Below are 21360 nucleotides of genomic sequence, written 5' to 3'. Positions count from 1 at the left end.
ATTCATTTGAGAGAGCGAGAATGAGAGAGAGAGAGAGAGAGAGCACATGAGCGGGGGAGGGTCAGAGGGAGAAGCAGACTCCCTGCTGAGCAGGGAGCCCGACGCGGGACTCGATCCCGGGACTCCAGGATCACGACCTGAGCCGAAGGCAGTCGCCCAACCGACTGAGCCACCCAGGCGCCCCACACAAAATCTACTTTTGTGCATTGTTCACATTTATTAGTAGTGAATTCAAATACTAGTTGCTTATCCTACCATGTAGTATATTAGATTAAAGTTCAGTAGAAAGTATTTGACCTGGAAGTTTCACCCTGGATGAGTCTAGAATTTGGGAGATTTGTTCTTGGGAAGCATTCCTTGAATGTAGAATAAACAGGGCTGTGATTAGTAGGTTCTCAGTATGTGCGTGTTGGAAAGATTATGCATTTCTTATGAATTACTAAGCATCAACTGCAAAGTACAGAATATTTAAATGTAAAAATCAATATTTTAAAAATTCTTTAGTTATTGTGCAGTACAAATCACAAAATTTATTGACAAAAAATATAATTGTAGATTAGTCCTTAACATCACAGTAGCTATGATATTGAGCAAAATATTGTATGCTATTTTAACCCTTAGATTGTCTTCTGGCCCTGATTTTAGTTGACTCAGTGATTTAGTTGACTCTCAACAGAAAGCTCTGCTCATACCTGGATACCGGCGCAAGCTCTTCAGAATGCCAATGGGAAGTGTTTCTGCTAAACTCCAGGTTTTATGCGGCAAAAATTCTAATAAAGAAATTGTTCACAAGAAGTTTAAAAAATAGGAAGGAGAGAAAACAAGGGCTTAGCTCATTCATAAACTAGAGTACTCATTTCTAAAATCTGAAATTTGGCATTCAGGTGGCTAAATGACAGACCTTGGCTTGTGACCTTTTTTCCTGTGGCTTGTTAGGTTGTTCCAGGAATTGGAATATGATACTTTCCCTCAGTTAAGGACTCTACACCTTCCAGGAGGGGAAGGCACTAATGTAGTGGGATTGGCTGCCATGCATGCTGAGAAGTAGCCTCCAGTGGTGTCTGTAAGCATGGGTTTCGCTTGATGCGTAGCTTGGATTTATTACTGATCAGCTCTTGAGTACTCCAAGTGGAGCAGACATTTCCCTACCTGAGAAAGGCTTTGCTCCTGACATTGTTGGATCAGGTCTCACTAGATCATCTGTGTGTGCTCTGCCTGTCTGCTGATCTGTGTGCAGCCACTCACTTTGCTACCAAACAGACTGTGGACTCAGGTGATAAGAAAAAGCAAACATCTGCCTAAACTGAATCTTGATCCCGGCAATTCGAAGCTGCACAAAATTGAGCAAGTACCTTAACCTCTCTATAACACATTTTTCCCACTTAAATAATAGGGGTATTCATAGAACTCATCTCACAGCATAGTTGTGAGGATTAAAAATGACTAAATGCACGTAAAGTACGCAGAACAATAGTGTTTGGTGTTGTTGCTGTTATTATTATTTAGTTCATGCTAAATTTGAAGCCCTAATCAGCATTTATTCATAGTCATCATAAGTGTCTTTTTGCACTCTACGTTAGTAAGCATGGAACTCCAACAATGCAATGCATTTCACTTGGAAAGAAAAATCCTGTAATTGGCCTCTTTCCAAATCTTTCTTCAGTGTAATCACAGAAGCTCCTCTCTCTTCCTTCCTTCCTCCTACACTTGGTCTTACCCTGAATACCCCATTCCCATCCCTTCTGTCTTGAACTCTTCCACGCTCTACCTCCTCCACTGTGTGCTAGACCTATTACAGAAGTAATGATTTTTAGAGGGCAGTGTGTGGTATGTGTGAGTGTGTATGTGTAATATAAAGAACAAAGTTGTTTTATGCAAACATTAAGGCAATTATATCTTACACAGTGTCATTGTTGTAGCTTTTATAATTAGTGGAACCCTTGGAAGGATTGTTGTGACCATCAGCCAGGATACCAAATTTCAGAGAGTGGGAAGGTGCAGTACTGCCTCCAGGATCCAACTTAACACAGTCTGAAATTATCATTCCTTTCTAACTACATCCTTTTTATTGTAATTATTATGCTTTTGCATTGATGTCTGAAGTGCTCATCCTGTAATAATGATTTTATAAGAAAGGAGCCTATGAATGAAGGAGAGGTGTTTCTTTTCCTTAAAATGTTTTTATTTTTTTCTTTCAAAAGTAGTTCTAATTGTGGGTAAATAAATATATTTAATGTAAACATATAAAAAATAAAGCTTCTCTTGTGTCCTCACTTTAAGTCAAATAACTTTCTGTTGACTAAGTCAAGTGCAATTATTGTGTTCTTCATTGTTCTGTGTTCATGTGTTCATGTGTTCTGTTTGGACATAATTCAGTGTGAGACTTGGTCTGTTCTTTCTCATGGTGAATTTTATGTTTGAGGTGCTTTCTGCAGACAGTTCACTATAGACTGCTGGATGTGACTGTTGGTTTCATTTCAGTGATTTTGACAAAACTGTGTTTAGAAGTCAGGTGCAAGGTGGATATTTAAATTTTTGTAGAGAAGTATGTAGCCTTAGCAGTGGATCTAAGATTTGCTCTGCTCAGCACTGTGCTTTGAAGGCATGTTTCTCCATTTCATCACAGAATTTCTGAGAGAAAGGGAAATCTTTCTGTCTTCAGTTGTGCTGCTTGTTACTTCAAGAGAAGCCTTTCTGAAATGGCAGCTTTGGAAGTATCCCCTGGATTGATTGCATAGGGGGTTGCCAAGGACTGAAAAGGTCTAGTTCTAAATGGATTAAAACAAGAAACATTACTTTGTATATACCCTTAGGCATAATTAATTCACTTCAAATATTGATCACATTATATAAAATATGTCATTTTTTTTCTCTTCTCTAGACAGGAACATTCCCTCTATCTTAAAATGTAATAAGCATGTGGTCATTTGTAATGTGTCTTATTATGATTCCAGTCTTATTATCCTAGCTTCATTTTAAAAAATTTTAATCAGTAGGAGTGTCTGGATGGCTCAGTTGGTTAAGTGTCTGCCTTAGGCTCAGGTCATGATCTCAGGGTCCTGGGATCGAGCCCCAAGTTGGGCTCCCTGCTCAGTGGGGAGTCTGCTTCTCCCTCTTCCCCTCCCCCTGCTTGGGCTCTCTTTCTCTCTCTCTCTCTCTTTCTCTCTCTCTCTCTCATGCTCTCTCTTAAATAAATAAATAAATAAATAAATAAATAAATAAATAAATAAATAAATAAAATCAATCTCAAAAAAATTTTAATGAGTTGAAGAGTAACTTCACCAACCATGTAGTATCTTTCTACTCAAGAGCACTACCTAAGAGAAGAGGTGATACTGAGTTACTGCTTCTGGATGCGCTTCGTGTTGGTTCCCTGTTGGAACATCAGGTTTTAGACCCAGGACTATAAAAAACAGAGGGGACTTGAAATACTTCAGAGCTGAATTTCAGCTGAAGCTATTGTTAATTCCTCAAACATTTTATTTTACTCACCAGCACAAGAAATAACCAGCTCATTTTGTGCCTTCCAGGTATATACATTTCAACCAAATAGAAACGCTACAGCCAGAGACATTTGGAGACCTTCTGAAATTAGAGCGACTGTAAGTGTTGACTCTCTAGACGTCCTTTGCTTCTGCTTTACTTCTTCTGTTTATACAATGTATTGACTGCCCTGGAGATCAGGTGTAAGCCTAAGAAGCAAAGTCTGCACCTTTGTACTATAAGTTAGAGTTACTGTAAGCCATTCTATAGTTTGAAATCAATGGAGAAAAGACGAGTAGCCCAATTAAAAATAGGACAAAAGCAATGAGCATTTCAAGGAGGTAAAACTACTTTGCAAACTTATGGCAGAATCTACCACAATTAACCATACACATCCCCTATGACCTATCCATCAGTTCCACTTCTAGTTATAGACACAGCAGACGTGCACATGTATGCATGTGCACCAGAGTGTGTTCTAGGGTGTTTATGGCAGCATCACTTCTAACAGCTCCACTGTAGAGCTACTCAAGCATCCAACAACAAAAGAAGAGAAATAAGTTGCTGCATGTTCATACAACAGAAGACCCTACAGCACATACGAATCTCAGAAACATTTTGAGCAAAAAAAATCCAAACATTGAAAATTGCATAGTTTGATTTTGTTTTTTTAATTCAGAAACTGTAGTAACATGTGTAATAGCTAGAAGTTAGACAGTGGTTACCTTTGGAGAGAAGGAGGTGATAGGGAACAGCAGGAGGGAGCTTCTGCAGTCCTGGCAGTTTTGGCTTTTTCTGTTTTTCCCAGCTGCATTCACTTTCAGGAAAGTCATCATGCTTATAGCATGATGTGTGTACTTTTCTAGATGAATGTTATATTTAATAAGCTCATTAAATAAGAATGACAAACCAGAAGGACACTTGGACAGCCTCCTTTTGTGTTGTCTTTTATTGGATGAAAATACTTTATCCCTTCACTTCCTCGATTACATTATATTAACAAATTAACTGTGATTTTAGCAGAAGATACAGATTTTTTTTTAAAGATTTTATTTATTTATTGGAGAGAGAGAATGAGAGAGAGAGAGCATGAGAGGGGGGAGGGTCAGAGGGAGAAGCAGACTCCCTGCCGAGCAGGGAGCCTGATGCGGGACTCGATCCAGGGACTCCAGGATCATGACCTGAGCCAAAGGCAGTCGCTTAACCAACTGAGCCACCCAGGCGCCCCCAGATTTTTTTTATGAAGAGAAAGAAAGTGCATAATGATACATCATTCTAAACTTAATCATGAATCAGTTTGAATTAAAATTTGAAAAGAAATTGTAATTAGGAGTCTGAAGGTTTTGAAAATGATGCCCTTTCATATTGATACACGAAATAGACCAGTAAAATTAAAAGATATAAAGAGCTAATCAACCACTTTCCCATGCCATCACTCCAAACTTATCTGCATATAGAAGTATGGACACTGTAATGAATAAAATTGCATTGTTTAGATTTGTGTGCTTGCTTTGCTGAAGGCATGTAATGGAGGAGGGAACTATACCCATTTCCTGCTCCACCAGCCTTGAGCAGTGAGTTCCACCTTTGGCAAATTCAAGACTTAACATTACGATGACTAATAAGTTCAAAGAACTTAAGCCACTGACTTTAATGTTGGGGAAAGTTTTGCTGATGAATAAGCATTGCTTTCCTCCATTGAAAACTGGGAAGGGGGGATTCCTGCTCCCCAAAGGAGAGCGCCAATGGCAGTGATGGCATCTCCTACCTTTTGGAGGAGGCTGTTATCTTAGGGTCCATGAAGGAGTAGGAAACTGACCACAAAAAAAGGCTTTAACTTCTCATTTCCTCCCTATTATGTAAATAAAAACTATATATACATATTTCTTGAAAGATTTCTGAATATATTAATCACAACATGTTTTTGTTATGTTTCTCTTTTTTTAGTTCTTTGAATTCTCCTGCTTCTTCTGGAGTTGGTTTTTCTTTGTTTTGTCTTGTTCTTTCTTTGCCATGGTCCTGATTAAGCTCCTGTGCCTTGTGATCGTTGGTATTTATACTTGAAAATATTGGGTTGGAGGTCTAAGTGGCTCCTGTTCCCTTGTAGGTATGTCCGTTTTCTTCCAAAATTTTCCCATTAGAGGGAATTTTAGTTTGGACAGTTGGGTCGGAAAATGGCAGATTTCTCCGAGAAAATACTAGAATGTGAAAGGAAAGGTTTCCTCTTCAGTTGCTGCTCCGCACAAAATCTGTTACTTTTCTTTGTCAATTTTTAAAATTTCTTTAGAGAAAAACCTGTAAAAATAATAAGAAATATATATATGTAATTTTTTTTTCCTCTTAGCATTTAGCAGCAGCTACAAATTAATTACATTTCTCCATCCACATGTTCAGTAAACCCCATTTCCCATCCTGTCCCTCTACTCCGTTTGGTGTCTTGGGTCCCAAACAATCAGATTGTTCCTGCTTCATATATTCTCTGGGCTTCTGCTTTTTCTGTTTCATCTTCCAACCCTCTTCCATACATTTTGTATGTTTCCAGAGTTCACTGAAATCTCTTATTTGTTGATGACCTTATGCATTCTGTCCTCTTGATTGTTATGGGTTTATTTATTGTATTGAACATCTGGGCTATTTCAGTTGACTTCTGAAAGAGAATGAGGCAAATTTGCATGCCTCGTTGACTATTTTGAGTAAGAATTCTTCTCTCTCTAACTTTGAAGTATGTTTGTTGAAATAATATTTTAAATATTAAAATTAAATTATTTTAATTAAGGTATTTCTCAATCTATACAAATTCAGCATGACTTTGTAACCACACATCCTCAAGTGATGTACATTCAGCAAAGCAGCAACAGTATCTAGAATAGTTCTTTACTTATAGGCTTTGATAAAAGCCCTCATGTATTGTATTCATAAATATCAACCCCTACCACTTGTGTGGAATGTTCTTTTCACTGGATGCATGATGCCAATACAAGCCAGTGAAGACCTGCATCTTCATCTTTCCTATGAAGAGAAGAATTAATTTGAAAATCCTGGCCCTTTACCAAACTTAGATTTTTCTCCAGTCAATAAGCCTTATCGCTAAACAATCAATCATAAACTATTTATTATTACATCACCAAGCAAAAGAATCTATACACTTTTGGTGAAACCACCTGGGTTAAAATGTTCAAGCTGAAAATTTAGAGCTTGATGCACAGGCAGAAAATTGCAGTAATGCCTGTTAAAGTATACAAAATTCTGACTTTTTGACTAATAATTTGTGGTTGGTATCAAAGAACCTGCTAACTATGCCATTTCTCCCCAGTGCCACTTGCAAACTGTAAAGTGGTGAGACTATGGACATGCTTTATAAAGCTGGATCCCTGTATTTATTTTTTATATGCTGACTGAACTCAGCAAGCTATAGTTTGTATATTGCATGGTTTTTCTTTTAGAATCTTTAATGAATCTCTCTTTAAAAAATGGGAAAAATAGGGCACCTGGGTGGCTCAGTCGTTAAGCATCTGCCTTCGGCTCAGGTCATGATCCCAGTGTCCTGGGATCGAGCCCCACGTCCGGCTCCCTGCTCAGCGGGAAGCTTACTTCTCCCTCTCTCTCTATCCCTCCCCCTGCTTGTGCTCTTTCTTTCTCAAATAAATTTTTAAAAATCTTAAAAAAAAAAAAAAAAGGGAAAAATATATCAAGAGGAAGAAAACTTTGGTATTCTGTAGCCATAAAGAACATTCATGGTGACTAAGAATACATTTAGTTTTATTGGTTTGAGGAGAATACCAGCTTGAAACAACATCCCATGGGATGCTTTATGGAGCAGCAGGGACTGGCTTTGAGTCAACCAGCCTGGAAATGTCTTCTTTATCAGGCATGCACCTCGCTACACGAAGGTTCTTTCAAGAAGCTTTCTCAAAGTATAGGATCTGAATATGAGGTTTTCTCTTCTTCTTAGAAGTCTCTTGGATTTCCAGTGTATATATCTTGAAATGCTAACCTAAAGTTCAGGCAGAAGATATGCTTTTCTCTCCTCAGAACATTAATGTTGAAAAAACTCATGCATGCCTGGTTTCTTTGATAACTTGTATATTTCTGTCACAAGAAAGAGATCAGTCTTTGTATCAATTTCAGTGCAATGGATACTGCTAATTTTCTTTTTAACCAAATATCTTTGACAGAAAACATTAGCAGCAAATAATTATTATATGAACTTTCCAATACAGGAAGAGGTGCTTTTTAGGTCTTGTTGGGAGTAAAGCAATCAAAGTGATACTTCTACAAGCAGAATTCAACAAATAGTCAGCAGAAGCATTTTGAAGATTAACTTCACAGAACTTGGAAAGAAGAAAGAGAAAAAAGGAAGCATAGGCATGCATTTTTGCACCCCTGCTGAAGAGGACCACAGAAATACTACTACTGTTTTAAAGTTGTCACTGACATAGTAATCTAGAAGATAAATAATAACTATTATAATAATAAGCTCATTTTATGGACAGAAGAATTGAGGTTTAGAGAGATTAATCTACTTGAAAACAAATAGTTATAGAAATGACAAGTAGCAATAGTATCTGATTTGGGAACCCCAATAATATGTATGACATAAACTAATATTGAAATAACATTAATTTGGACATTTTGTCACCGTACAAAATGAAAGAAAATTTTTGCCAATGATTGTTCAAGATTTACATACCTTGCTTCAAAATCTGTGGTGATGACAATGTTATGCTTTTTTCTTGATTTGTTTTGCCTGTTAAACAATTCTGGTCTACTTGGCTTGGAAAATAGATAACATCTTTCAATCTCTGGTTATTGGTGTAATTTCCAGCCTTTTAAATATGTTAAGAGATGATCAGCAGCATTTTTACTGTTATCACCCTGGACTCTACTAGTTGTAAAATAGTGAAATAAGCTTGTAGTCCAGCAAAAAAGCACATGAATAAGTTATCCAAATTATGTGGCTTTCCCCGAGGTTCAGCTGCAATGTACTACAAGCTACTTCTTCATTATTAAATTCTATTCCAATATCTCCTGAGATATGGATATGGCTTAGGACTTGTGGGGAATGAGAATTACTGTGTGACTTCTGTCTGTACACCCATCTTAACCTAACTATTCACTGTTTCTTCTCTAGTCATTGCTTCTGAGTTTGGTGAATTGGGTGGAGCTGGGGATAATGGGTATAAGGAACTAAAATAGTAAGGACCAGGAAAAATTATATCTACTCAGATGTGCATCAAATTCCAAAGCCATAAAAATATTTTGACTCCTGCTGACACCCCATTACCTTAATCCCTAGTGGATAATAAAATAGTTAAAATTAAGCTAAAACCATACATTGCTAGGAAAACATGGTCAGATAATCTTATTTAATTTTGAGATGGGGCACTGGTCATGAATTAGGACTCAGAGGGAGGCTGGATGTAGCTAATTGTTAACATTTTCTACACATTATTTGGTTATTTATGCTCATAATTAGGCTCAAAACCACAGTCTCTAGAAATAAATGGCATGGAGCTTTCCTCTGTGTCTCAGACTACTGTTATGTCGTCTCTTCATACATGTGCTCTTTGTTGAATATGCGTTCAGCGGTGCTAATGAGCAGATGAGCCCTAGCTAGTTATTTGCTAGTCATAGTTTCTCTCGTCACAGTGGGAAGAAGTGGTATGGCCAGGGCAGCGCTCAGGGAGCCCAAACCAGTGCAGGACCGACCAGGTGGAAGGAGGGGTAGAGATACTGTGGCCTGGGCCTCCTCCATGAGCAACAGAGCCTGGGGATGTGCTTCTCCGTGATCTGCCTGGAGTGGGGAACGTGCGCATGGACTTGAAAGGGAACAGGCAAATGGTTGGCTGAGCCAGGGACCACAGCAGCACCAAATGGAACTGTCTTTTAGCAAAACTGTTGCTGGCCAGTAAGTGAAAATAGACAAAGGGTTGCCATCTGCAGGATCCAGTTATTCATGGTTCTCTTGCAGGCTGCTGCGGTCATACATTATTGTGCCATTCTTTTTAATGAATACATCCTCTACCTTGATTTCCTGTGTGTTTAGACTTATTTCTGTGATTTTTATTCTTAGCATTTGTAATCTCTAACTAAATAAAACGAAAAATTAAAAAAACCATGGATGAGAATACACATGCATGTAAATTTTAAGACTGTGCTTGCATAAATGACACTGTTTTGTATTTGCCCTCTCTCACACTGAAATACTTTTTAAAAAAATGTATTTGGATTCACAATTCCAATTTTTTTTTTTTAAAGTCTCCCAAAGCATCATTACTGTGTTGTGATTCAAAGTTAGCTTTTGTTTTTCAGGTTTTTGCATAACAACAAATTATCTAAAATCCCGGCTGGGAGCTTTTCTCATCTGGATTCATTAAAGAGACTGTAAGTGAAAGCAAGCGCACAGACACAAAAACCTTATGATTTTCCCCCAAATAAATAAATCCCAAGCAATGATTTGCCTTTGTCTCCTTTGGCCGTGGAAAATCATTGCAATTCTAACGTGTAAGGGAGAAAATGGTTTCATTAACCGTGGAGCGATAGAGGACGCAGTCTACTGAGCTTTCATGTATTCTCTTAGAAGTGACATTCAAAAGGAATATTGAAGATAGAAGTTTCCTCGGTTCTCAGTAATTTCCTTGCTGGTCAAATCTAAAGGCTCCCAAGACTTCCTTTTCCTTTAACTTTTATTTAAAAAGAGATGTGAGAAGTTCTGAAGAAAGTCTAACTCCTCCGGCCAGGCTTCAGAAGTTTTCCCTTGTTGCACATATGGTTACTGGTAGAGTTCATTTCTTCCCACACTAAACAATTCAGAGCGAACCTCCCAATTCTGTTTGAGCCTCCAGCTGCCTCGCTTTTCTCTCTGCCTATGTGAATAACTCGCCTTTACCCCGATCTGTCTCTTCATCCTGATCTCTGGGTATATGTCTGCATTGTTGATGGATTTGGGGTTGTTGTTTTTTCCGTCCGTAAGTCCCAGTTATCAGATAAAAGTCCAATGTCCTGCTTCCCAGAGCTAGTTGGAGGGCACGGAGGGGAAAAATTACAAAGGTGTTCATCTCTCAGCTGTCTTGGAGGTCACGTTGTTGCTGGTGTCTTTCTGGTGTGATGTGCCCAGGTCCAGGTCCATGGGCGAGGGAGTGTTAAGATTAAGTAGATATCAGAACATGGGGGGAAATAAATTTGTGTGGAAATAACGCTTGGAATCATTGTGTTTCAAGGATCATGAATAATCAGGAGGACCATTCATCCAGCCCCAGTCCATCTTGTCAAGTCATTTTCTACTTTCATTGCAGTTCTCACAGCAGGTGCTGCCTTACCGTCTTTTCTCCTCGGGCTGTGCTCTTTGTGCTCAGACCCACAACTGCTTGATGATTCTCTTTTTCTGTCAAAATTTCCTTACTTCTCGGAACTGGTTGCACCATAGCCATTTGGAGTAGTATGTGCATCGATTCTTGTTCGTTGTTATAAAAGACTTTATTTTTTAGAGTAGTTTTAGGTTCGCAGAAAGTACTGAGACTTCCCACATACCCTCTTTTCCTACACAGCCTCCCCCGCGATCATCCTCCACTGGAGTGGTACCTTTGTTAAAATTTATACCCCATAATCACTCAAAGTCCAATGTCCTGCTTTCCAGAGTTCACTCTTGGTATTGTACCTTGTATGAGTTTAGATGAATGTATGATAACATATATCATCACTATAATGTCATAACAGAATATTTTCTCTGGCTTAAAAGTCCTCTGTGTTCCACCTATTCATCCTCTCCTCCCCCTAAACTCTGGCACAAAACATTTTACTGTCTCCATAGTTTTGTCTTCTCTCGAATGTCATACAGTTGGAGTCATACAGTATGCAGCCTTTTCAGATTAGCTTCTTTCGTTTAGTCATAGGCATTTAAGATTCTTCCGTGTCTTTTCATGGAAATTACTAGCTAATTTCTTTTTAGTGTTGAATAATATTCCGTTGTCTAGATGTACCAGTTTCTTTATGCATTCACTAACTGAAGGACATTTGTTGGCTTCCACATTTTGGCAATTATAAATAAAGCTGCTATAAACATCCATGTCTAGGTTTTTGAGGGGACAAAAGTTGCACTTCCTTTGGATAAATACAAAAGAACATGATGCTGGATGGCACGCGTAAAATATGTTTAGTTTTATAAGAAATTGCCAGACTGTCTTTTGAAGTGTCTGTACCATTTTTTAGTCCCACCAGCCGTGAATGACAGCTCAGTTGCTCCACACCCTCACCAGCATTAAGTATCGTCAGTGTCCTGGGTTTGGCCATTCCAACACATGTGTAGTGTTACCTCATTGTTTTAACATTCTTGTTTTTAAGTCATATCTGGAAAATGAAAAATGCCAAGGCATTTTGTTACCAGGTCATAGGATGCTTTATTTTTGGTAGCGGGAAGAATATTTTTTTACTTGTCGTCTTTCTCTTTTGTTGGATTTATCACTTGTGGTTAGAGTCACTGTCTTTGTATATTTGCAATTATAATTCCCATTAAATGTTTCTTTTCTACATACATTTCCATCCGGGTATCTTTCTTGACTTCTAAGACTCTCAGAAAGTCTTGAAATGCTCAATCTCTTGTTTGTTTTTCTAATCCCTTTCTATTATTCTTTCTTGTTAAATTTTAGTAGCAGCTTTTTTGTTCTAACTTCTTAAATTTAATGAAACAGCATTCCCTCTATTGCTGGAACACACACAGAGAAATAAACACTAATAAAGAAGCAGAGGGAGACCTACGTACAGTGATGTGCCAGTATGTATCTTATATGCATGTGTTATATGTATTTCAAACGTTTTAAGCCAAATATAAGGATGTTGTTAGTATGTTATGTTGATGAAATGTCTGTTTTCATAGATGGTACACTGATAACTTATGGTCATGGTAAACTGACATACAGATGATTTGAGCAAACTCTTCCAGTGTTCATGAGATCTTGGTCAGTCTGAGATGGCGAGCACTGGTACCTAGTTATTCCAAATCCTCAAACCCATGCTTATCCAAGCTGTAATTTACACATGAAAATCAGAATAAAGGAAAGTGACTGAGGGCTAGTAGATAAACTACACGTACCATCCAATAAATTCTATCTTCTACATTGAAGTCTCTCAACAGCTGGGGGAATGTCGCTTCACGGCTAGTACCTGGGAGTCCGAGAAACCTGTTTGAATCACATTTGCCCTATCACCCCAGGAGCTGTGTGTGACATCTGATAGCGGTTTCCCCTTCTGTACCATATCATTTCTAACTCATGACAACCACATTCCTTCCAAGAGTACTGAAAAAATTAATGAAATGCTTTTTAACAGTGCTCTTGGGTCTGTAAGTGAAAGGGATTATGCAAGTACAAGTGATAAATTACTCTATTTTCAAATAGAAAGATTTGAATTTGAATTTACTCCATGCTTTTTTTTCCCTTTCAAATTGCCCGTTGAGCAGTGAACAGGTCCAAGTGAGTAATGATTTGGGTGTTGTGATTCTTGACTGAATACTATCAAAAGGCTGTTGTCTTTTATTTAGCACACTTGATGTGACATTTGATTTAAGAGAACTTTCAAAATAGAGAACAGTAAAATGGCAATGATTTTAAGCATAGGGTACTACTAATAAGTATGGTCTAATACAGATTAAGACAACCCTCCTTTATTATTGATTTACTTGATAGCTTTTTATTTTTCAAAATTTATGGCTTTAAATTATAGGCAATGTGTCAAAGAATGCTTTCCCAGTATGAACTTGGAAACACTCTATTTATGGGCTCCCCAAATGGACTTTTGTACAAAAATACAGTTCTAGTACTATATATTTTTTTTTCAAATATAAAGGAGGTTTTTAGTATATGTGCTGCTGAAGCGAGCACTATAAAGGAGGTTTTTAAGTGGCAAGTGAAAAAAAAATTCCATAGTTGTTTTATTCATGTTTTGTATCCCTGCTATAGATGAATTTTTTAATTAAGTCAATGGTCATAAAAAAACAAATTAAATGTTATGCTCAAGTGTTGCTAAAACACACAAGCATGAGGATACATATGGGAAAATATTGATTACTGATTAATGGAGGGTTGATATATAAGCAATGATGATGTCAGGGAAATGGAAAATTCCAGACTATTAGGGTCCCATGGCTATGATGTTCCCGAGGAGTTATGTTGATGTCCTGGCTTTTGTTCAGCTTGGAAATCTCATGGTGATACTAAAGCAAGAATTTACACCTTAATATTTAACAACAAAAAACTATTTTTGATAAAATTACCAGACATTAAACTCAAAACATGAATTAAACTCAAAAACATGAATCAGAATGAAATTTAATGTTGAAATATATCTGCTTTTTAGCAAAGCAGCTGATAGAGTAAATCAGACAGTGATATGGAATAGCCAAGGACACTGAACCTAATACTTTGCTGAACAAGTGTTAGTCAACTGTTACGTCTTTTACATCACTCCAGACACGGCTGAAAGTGTTCTCCAGTTCAGTTATGGCTTTTCTTTTTCTCAGTTTCATGTGAAGTCTTGATGGAAGCATTAAGCAAATAAAATCCATACCATTCAGCAACTTTTTAATGAGTGTGAGATTTTTTTCCCCTTAATTTAACAATTTAATGCTGCTAAATATAGCTACTCTTTTTAGAGTAATACAATTTAAGTACAATATAACTTAATCTTATGAACTAAGTATACAATATCCTTCACAAAATTATCAGACAATAAATCTTTCTTAAATTTATTTAAAAATTTACAGTTTTCTGGAATTATTATAATCCAAATCTAGAGAATAACATGATTTTTTTTTTTTTTACTTTTAGAAAAAACTGTTCTAGTAACTTGATGTTAATATAGACTCCTAAGTTAAAACAGCTAGGATTTTTTATTTTATATGCTTATTGATTCTTTAAATTCCTTTGTTTGTTTCCCAAATGATTTTTAAGAACATTTCATACAATTATTAAAAAATTATGCCATTTTAAAATTCTGCTTAAAAATCACATTCAGCATTACTTATTACAATAAAATTTGAACAATGTAACCCTTGTTGCTATCATAAATATATCCATATTATCATTTCATCTCTGGAACTCCCTTGTGCAGAATGTGACCTGATTACTGCTATAGACAGACTTTTGGATTTCATTTAGCTAACGCTGCCCTTTAACCCTTGGGATACATGAAAGATAATTTATCACATCTGTTCCCTTTTGCTATACATCTTTTGGCAAGAATGGAGGTATACACCATAAATCTCTTTGGTTATCTATCAATTTTATTTCATGAGGAAAAAAAAGTGTTGGAAAGGATTAGGAAAATATAGTAACACTTAGCAAAAGTGAAGAACTTGTGGGCCTAGATTAGGAAATATCACAAAAAAATATGACAGACCTGCCCATCACAGTCTCTAAGAGACACTTCCAGATGCAGACCTTTGTAAAATGGTGTGATTTTCAGTGATAGCCAGGCCTCTTAGTACACACAAAAAAGAAAATTTTAGAAGTCCCTGTCCCTAACCTTTAGGGAAAATTGAAAACACAAAGAAACACATGCCTATCCATATTGGATATCAAGGTGGTTTATAAGAGAAAAGAGCAAGTCATCTAGGGCAGCCACACAAACTATACACAGCACATTTATAGGCCTCCTTTGGGTAAGAAAGCATCTACTCTTTTAAGTAACATCTATGAAAAAGTTTAGAAAAGCAACACCACCAAATATAAATTCTCTGTTCTTAACATGTAAAAGAATTATAACATTTCAGTATGTATAGTTTTAATTCTTAGTTTTCTCTAAAACAAGGAAGTTTTCATTTTATCTTAGTTATTTATTTAAATCAAATAGTATACTGCATGTTAAGTAAAATGTATGTTAAGTAAAAACCACTTTTTGAGTCTCAAAGTGCTTTCCAAAAATATTTAATATGAAAATATATCTATTTCTGTTCAAGAAATGCAAACAGGTAAGCATGTGTTTTAATCTGTTAATTGGTAGCTAGAAATCCTAGAGTAAAAAATATGACTGAAAAGGTAAATTACAGGAATTTAAATATTTTAATTCAGAAGATTCAGAAGAAATTAATAGTCGCTTTCAACAGTTGTAATTCTTGCCTGCATGCCTAGGCGTCTGGATTCCAATGCTCTAGTTTGTGACTGTGATTTAATGTGGCTGGGGGAACTTATGCAAGGCTATGCCCGAAATGGCCAAACTCAGGCTGCTGCTACATGTGAATATCCCAGAAGGCTCCAGGGACGCTCCATCGCTTCGTTACCAGTAGAGGAATTCAACTGTGGTATGCAATTTTCTCTGTGTGTATAAAATGGAAATGTCTTTTGTTTGCCCCCTTTCTATAAAAGTTTGTTATATGATGTTGCATTTGGAAGAACATAATATCAGAAAATGTTATCAAGTTATTTAGTTAAAAGTATGGTCAATTTCCTTTTCAGCTTCTGCATTTTGATTTAAGGAAGTTTTTATCATTATAAACAGAGCTGGGACAGTCCTTGAGGATCATTTAATCCAACTTTCAAATTTCAAAGGAGAAGTATTAAAGAAAACTATTTTCAGCAAGGTCATAGGACACTGTGACCAGCATTAAAGTTTCCACTTAAACCAGTATTACTTAAGTGTTAATAATCAATAATTGAGGTTTTTCAACTTTAGATCAAATAATTATTAATATTCATAATAGTAATGCAAACTTTGGATTTGGTAAGCATAGTTCATATTCTAACAACTTCAATAATTCTCTCAGGCTTTATTTGAAGATCCAAGTATAGCTTCTTAGGAACTTTTTTGGTTTTCGGGGCGCCTAGGTGGCTCAGTCAGTGCCTTCCGCTCAGGTCATGATCCCAGGGTCCTGGAATTGAGCCCCATGTCGAGTTCCCTGCTTAGTGGAGAGCCGGCTTTTCCCTCTCTCTCTGCTGCTCCCCCTGCTTTTGCTCTGTCTCTCTCTCTCTGTCAAATAAATAAATAAATAAAATATTTTTTAAAAAAGAAATTATTTGATGCTCACTTCAAGCTTTTAACATAAAGGAATATCTACTTGTATATCTAATCTATTTTTATATATAGCTTTAAATATGAATAAATGAATATACTTACATACGTATGCATGTGTGTGATAATTGGGCTCCTTGAAAATTTACTCAGGTGATAGCTTACAGCAGAAATTTGTTTTCTAATGCCCCATTCACTGGAGGCCAATATTTGAATTTCTCTAAGCAGGTCATTTGAAAATTATATTAATATAATTTAATTCCATCCAGATGGAGAAGCAAAGTGACTTGGTCTTTATTTCCAAATAAATCTCAAATTTGTCCATACCTTTCATCTTTACTATCAACTTGGAGTTTATGTCATAGTCAAGTTTGCTGGGAATACAGAACATCTTAACTGCTGCCCCAGCTTTCATTTTCTTCCCTCTCCAATCTATTATATTTAGGGAGATCTTTTAAAACACAGATATGATTATATAATTCTTTTGCTCTCTTTTATAGCTTCCCATGCCTTCAAATGAAACACCAAATCCTTAACAAGGTCACACTTTCTATATGTTGTAGCCCTTGGCTACTCTGTAACCTTGATTCATTCTGCCCCTGCTTCTGCCCAGTGATGTTTAGCCATCATGATGTTCTTTCAGTTCCTAGAAGTTCTTAAGATTTTTTCCAACTCAAGGACTGGCTATACGCTATTTACTCTGCCTACAGTATTCTTCTTGCCTCTCTTCTTTTAAGAGCCCTCTTCTAAATATTAATTACTTGGAAAGGCTTTTTTTAATTTTGCTCTCTACCCACCTTTTCCCTACCACACACACGCTGAGTCAGGTCCCTTTTTATAATCTATCAAATAACCATTTACTTTTCTTAGCACTTATTACAACATTTTATTATACATTTTTGTGTTTGTTTACTTTCAGTTGCTTCAATGAAACTATAAGCCCATGAGTACAGAGACTTTTTTTTTTTAAGCTTTTATTTATTTATTTGAGAGAGAGAGAGAGAATGAGACAGAGAGCACGAGAGGGAAGAGGGCAGGGGGAGAAGCAGACCCCCCGCTGAGCAGGGAGCCCGATGCGGGACTCGATCCTGGGACTCCAGGATCATGACCTGAGCCGAAGGCAGTCGCTCAACTGACTGAGCCACCCAGGCGCCCACAGAGACTTTGTTTTGATCACTGTTTTGTCACTGTCTTAGCACTGTGCCTGACACACTGTAATGTTGAATTTTTTTTAAAGTAAAAATGTAAATGAATCAAACAATTTTTCTAAAAAGGGTAAGGCCAAGATGTTGGTCACATGGACTTTTGATGAAGTGGTTAAAATTAATAGAGATCTATGCAACATTCTCCAGACATGTTAGATCTGGTTATTTATTAATGATCGAAAGTCTCAAATGATGCACTTATTAAAGAAAGAGTTTTATCATTTAGAAAGATTTAAAAAATTACATTAAGTTTGCTGTAGAAAGGCAAAATTCCCTTTTTTACATTGTTCTCTATAATTTAAATTCAATAATATTATCTGGTTCATTAAGTATCAATCACTCCACTTCTTTATTAAAATAATTTAAATGTTTCCATGTTTTACCACTAATTATTATTTGAGAACAGAAACATTCATTTATATTAATAAGTAATTTTGCTCAACCAGGTTTGAGGTCTAGACATACAAATTCTTATAAATTTTATAAAGTGGGTAGTTAGATGGCTAATTGTCTAGAAGAATGCCTACAAAATTGCAAGCTCAACTGAAGTACTTGGCTTGAAATATTGACCCATAAAATCAAACTCCTTCCAGAAATATGGCTGTAAAAGGCACAGGGAAATTTATTTAATTTACTTCATTGGAGATTCCTTTATGCAGTGTATCAAACTTCTAAAGTTTTGTTAAATATATGTCTAACATTGAAACTGGTATGTTACTGGGTAAAAGCCATACAATTTATAAAACTTTAATGTAGAGGGATTAAAATTATCTGTAGTCCTTTGTCAATAATATCTTAGAGTACTGTAATTTTGTATCTTTAAAAGTATACCAATAATTCTTCTGTTACAGAGAGTCCTCGAATTACTTTTGAGCCCCAAGATGTGGAAGTAACATCAGGGAATACTGTCTACTTTACTTGCCGGGCTGAAGGAAACCCCAAACCAAAGATTATTTGGATACATAACAAGTAAATACTGAGCATGGGCATGTGTTGTATTCTCTTTCAAATTTCATTAATTCATTTATCTTGCTTCAAGTTTATCTAGAGATGAATTTTCCAAAATTGTCAGTATTTCTGGACATTTCATAAAAATGTCTTTTAACTTTCATCTTTTGACTTGCCCAAAGTATCTGGAAGACTTCTTAAAATTGTATATTTCCAGACATCAAAGACTGTGAAATTGAGTAAAGGAATTTTGTATTATTTCTAGAAGGAAATATTGGGATAATAACAAACTAGTATGTTTTAAAATCTGAACATAATTAGATATAACCTCACCTTAATTATTTTAGTTTCAACCTGGTATTTTACATTTGATGTTGTAAATTTCACATAGTAAATCAGTATAACATTATGTAAGTGAATTGGCAATAAAAGATATGCAAGATTACTTAAAATACTAGTCATTTATTTTATTTTTATTGCACTATTTGATAAAACATGGTATCTACTAGTCTAAAAGGCTGTGAATGTAAAGTTGAATAGTAATAACAAACTTATAAAAAGTTAAAATAAAAGTTTAAAAGAGGAGTGGGAAATGAATTATATACTTGATACAATTCAGTGATAGTACTTGGACAATTATATTATCATTAATTATGTTATTGGTAACCAGCATGGTTTGCATGTGTCTCTTCCATGCCTCCACAAAATTTCATTGTTTGTTTTCTGTCATGTGTATAATCAACTCTAAATTTTAATGCTTTTCTTTGTAAAAGATTCTGATATAGTTTGTATCTTTTTTGTATATAATTTGTACTTGTAATTGTAGTAAGAAACCCAGGCATGTTTGTAAAATGTGTTTTTAATTCTAGCAAAAAAAACTAATAAGTATAGGTTAAAAATAGCTTGGAAAGAAGGCAATTATGAACACTATTAAATCTGGAATCTGGCCCAGGAGAAAGACTTCAACTGATAGAAGACATCAATTTATTTCCATCTGGAGATAGTTCAATGGTACTTGAGAAATAGAAATTGCTGCTTATAATGTCTTCCAACTGCTTGTTCTGCCTTCTTACAGTTTAAATTAAGTCATTATGTGTTCAGGTTATAAAGGTACTGACTAGTATTCAGAAAGGAACAAATAAAAAATCATATTGCTTGATGGAATGTATGACATACGGGTTTTAAATATGGTGACTAAGGAAACTAAGATGCATTTCAAAAGAAACAAAGAAATTGAAAAAGAAGGAATAAAATGAAGGAAAGGTGAAGCATAGGCAGAAGTTTCTGTTATAATATTAGCCATTTCATATAGAAAAAGAATAAAAATGAAAGGGAAGAATTTATACCAAGAAATGTTTAACATTAATAAGTCTTGCTGATTATTGGTCATAAAATATTTTTTAATAAAAAGATAATATATAGGGCACCTGGGTGGCTCAGTTGGTTAAGCGACTGCCTTCGGCTCAGGTCATGATCCTGGAGTCCCTGGATCAAGTCCCGCATCGGGCTCCCTGCTCAGCAGGGAGTCTGCTTCTCCCTCTGACCTTCCTCCCTCTCATGCTCTCTGTCTCTCATTCTCTCGCAAATAAATAAATAAAATCTTAAAAAAAAATAAAATAAAAAAATAAAAAGATAATATATATACTGAAAGTGCATGAAATATACCCTATATTACAACAGGTAATTTGAAATAAACATCTCTTTAACATAAACTAAGCTAAGAAAAAAAATACTACCAATTCATTAGAAGCAACCTAGGTATTCCTTCCTTAACATTCTCCTGTTTTCCTCCCCTGGAGATAACCTCTATCCTGACATTAGGGTCCATAGAACAGTGAGTTAAGAACTGATTAGACACAAGCAAAGGGGGAATTAGAGAATTAGAGGGTATGTCTGTTGGAGTATATTAGCTATCAGGATGGTTAAGAAACATGGAAACTATAATCCAAAGGTCCAGGACATATCCAATAAAGAATTCCAGAAAGAGAAGTTAAAATAATGAGCTGGAGTCAATGTTTAGAGAAGTAACAATGAGAAAATTTCCAGAAATGAAAAAAAGCATGAGATTTCAGATTAAGAAAGGTACTGATTCCCAACAAGGACTTAAAAAAGAAATCTGTATCTGGTGCATTATGATCAGAAAATTGAAAGAGATGGAGGAGGAGCAAGATGGCAGAGGAGTAGGAGACCGAAATGTCATCTGGTCCCACGAATTCAGCTAGATAGTTATCAAACCATTCTGAACACCTACAAACTCAACAGGAAATTGAAGAAAAGAATAGCAGCAACTCTCTGAACAGAAAAGCGTCCACTTTTTGGAAGGTAGGATGTGCGGAGAAGTGAATCTGAGGTGATATTTGAGAAGATAGACCACGGGGGGAGGGAGCCTCTGTCAGCTGGCTACTGGCAAGTGATAGAGAGTGGAACACAAAATTGGAATATTTAGAAGTCTGCTCTGCTGAGGGACGACACTCCAGTGGCTAAGTGGGGGGTGGAACCCTCGCTGGGACAGTGTGGTCTCAGGACAATGAGGGTCACAGAAAGACCAGGGGTGACTGAGTGTAGCACAGCTCCCAGGTATTGGAGCAGGGAAGCCAGCTCCAGAGACGAGGAGTGGGGTCTCAGACCTGGGTTGCCATAAACCATGATCTACGGCACAGGCCACTGCTCTTTGGGGAGGGACACAACAAGTGGCAGATCTGGGGAGACTCCGCTTCCTCCCCCG

At 36.4% G+C, this 21360-nt stretch overlaps 1 protein-coding gene across 1 annotated transcript in view; it reads left to right on the top strand.

Annotated features, from left to right (window-relative positions):
- PXDNL (peroxidasin like) overlaps nucleotides 1-21360 on the top strand; it is a 507553-nt gene that overhangs the window by 321244 nt on the left and 164949 nt on the right. Inside the window, exons 5-8 of the mRNA XM_035011137.1 lie at nucleotides 3531-3602; nucleotides 9796-9867; nucleotides 15606-15775; nucleotides 18539-18656. Coding sequence (XP_034867028.1) covers nucleotides 3531-3602; nucleotides 9796-9867; nucleotides 15606-15775; nucleotides 18539-18656 — 432 coding nt within the window. The remainder of the gene's footprint in view (nucleotides 1-3530; nucleotides 3603-9795; nucleotides 9868-15605; nucleotides 15776-18538; nucleotides 18657-21360) is intronic.

Source organism: Mirounga leonina, unplaced genomic scaffold (genome assembly GCF_011800145.1).
Source record: "Mirounga leonina isolate KUSES-001 unplaced genomic scaffold, KU_Mleo_1.0 Mir_165, whole genome shotgun sequence".
NCBI lineage: Eukaryota > Metazoa > Chordata > Mammalia > Carnivora > Phocidae > Mirounga > Mirounga leonina.
This window is presented reverse-complemented; position numbering and strand designations above follow the sequence as displayed.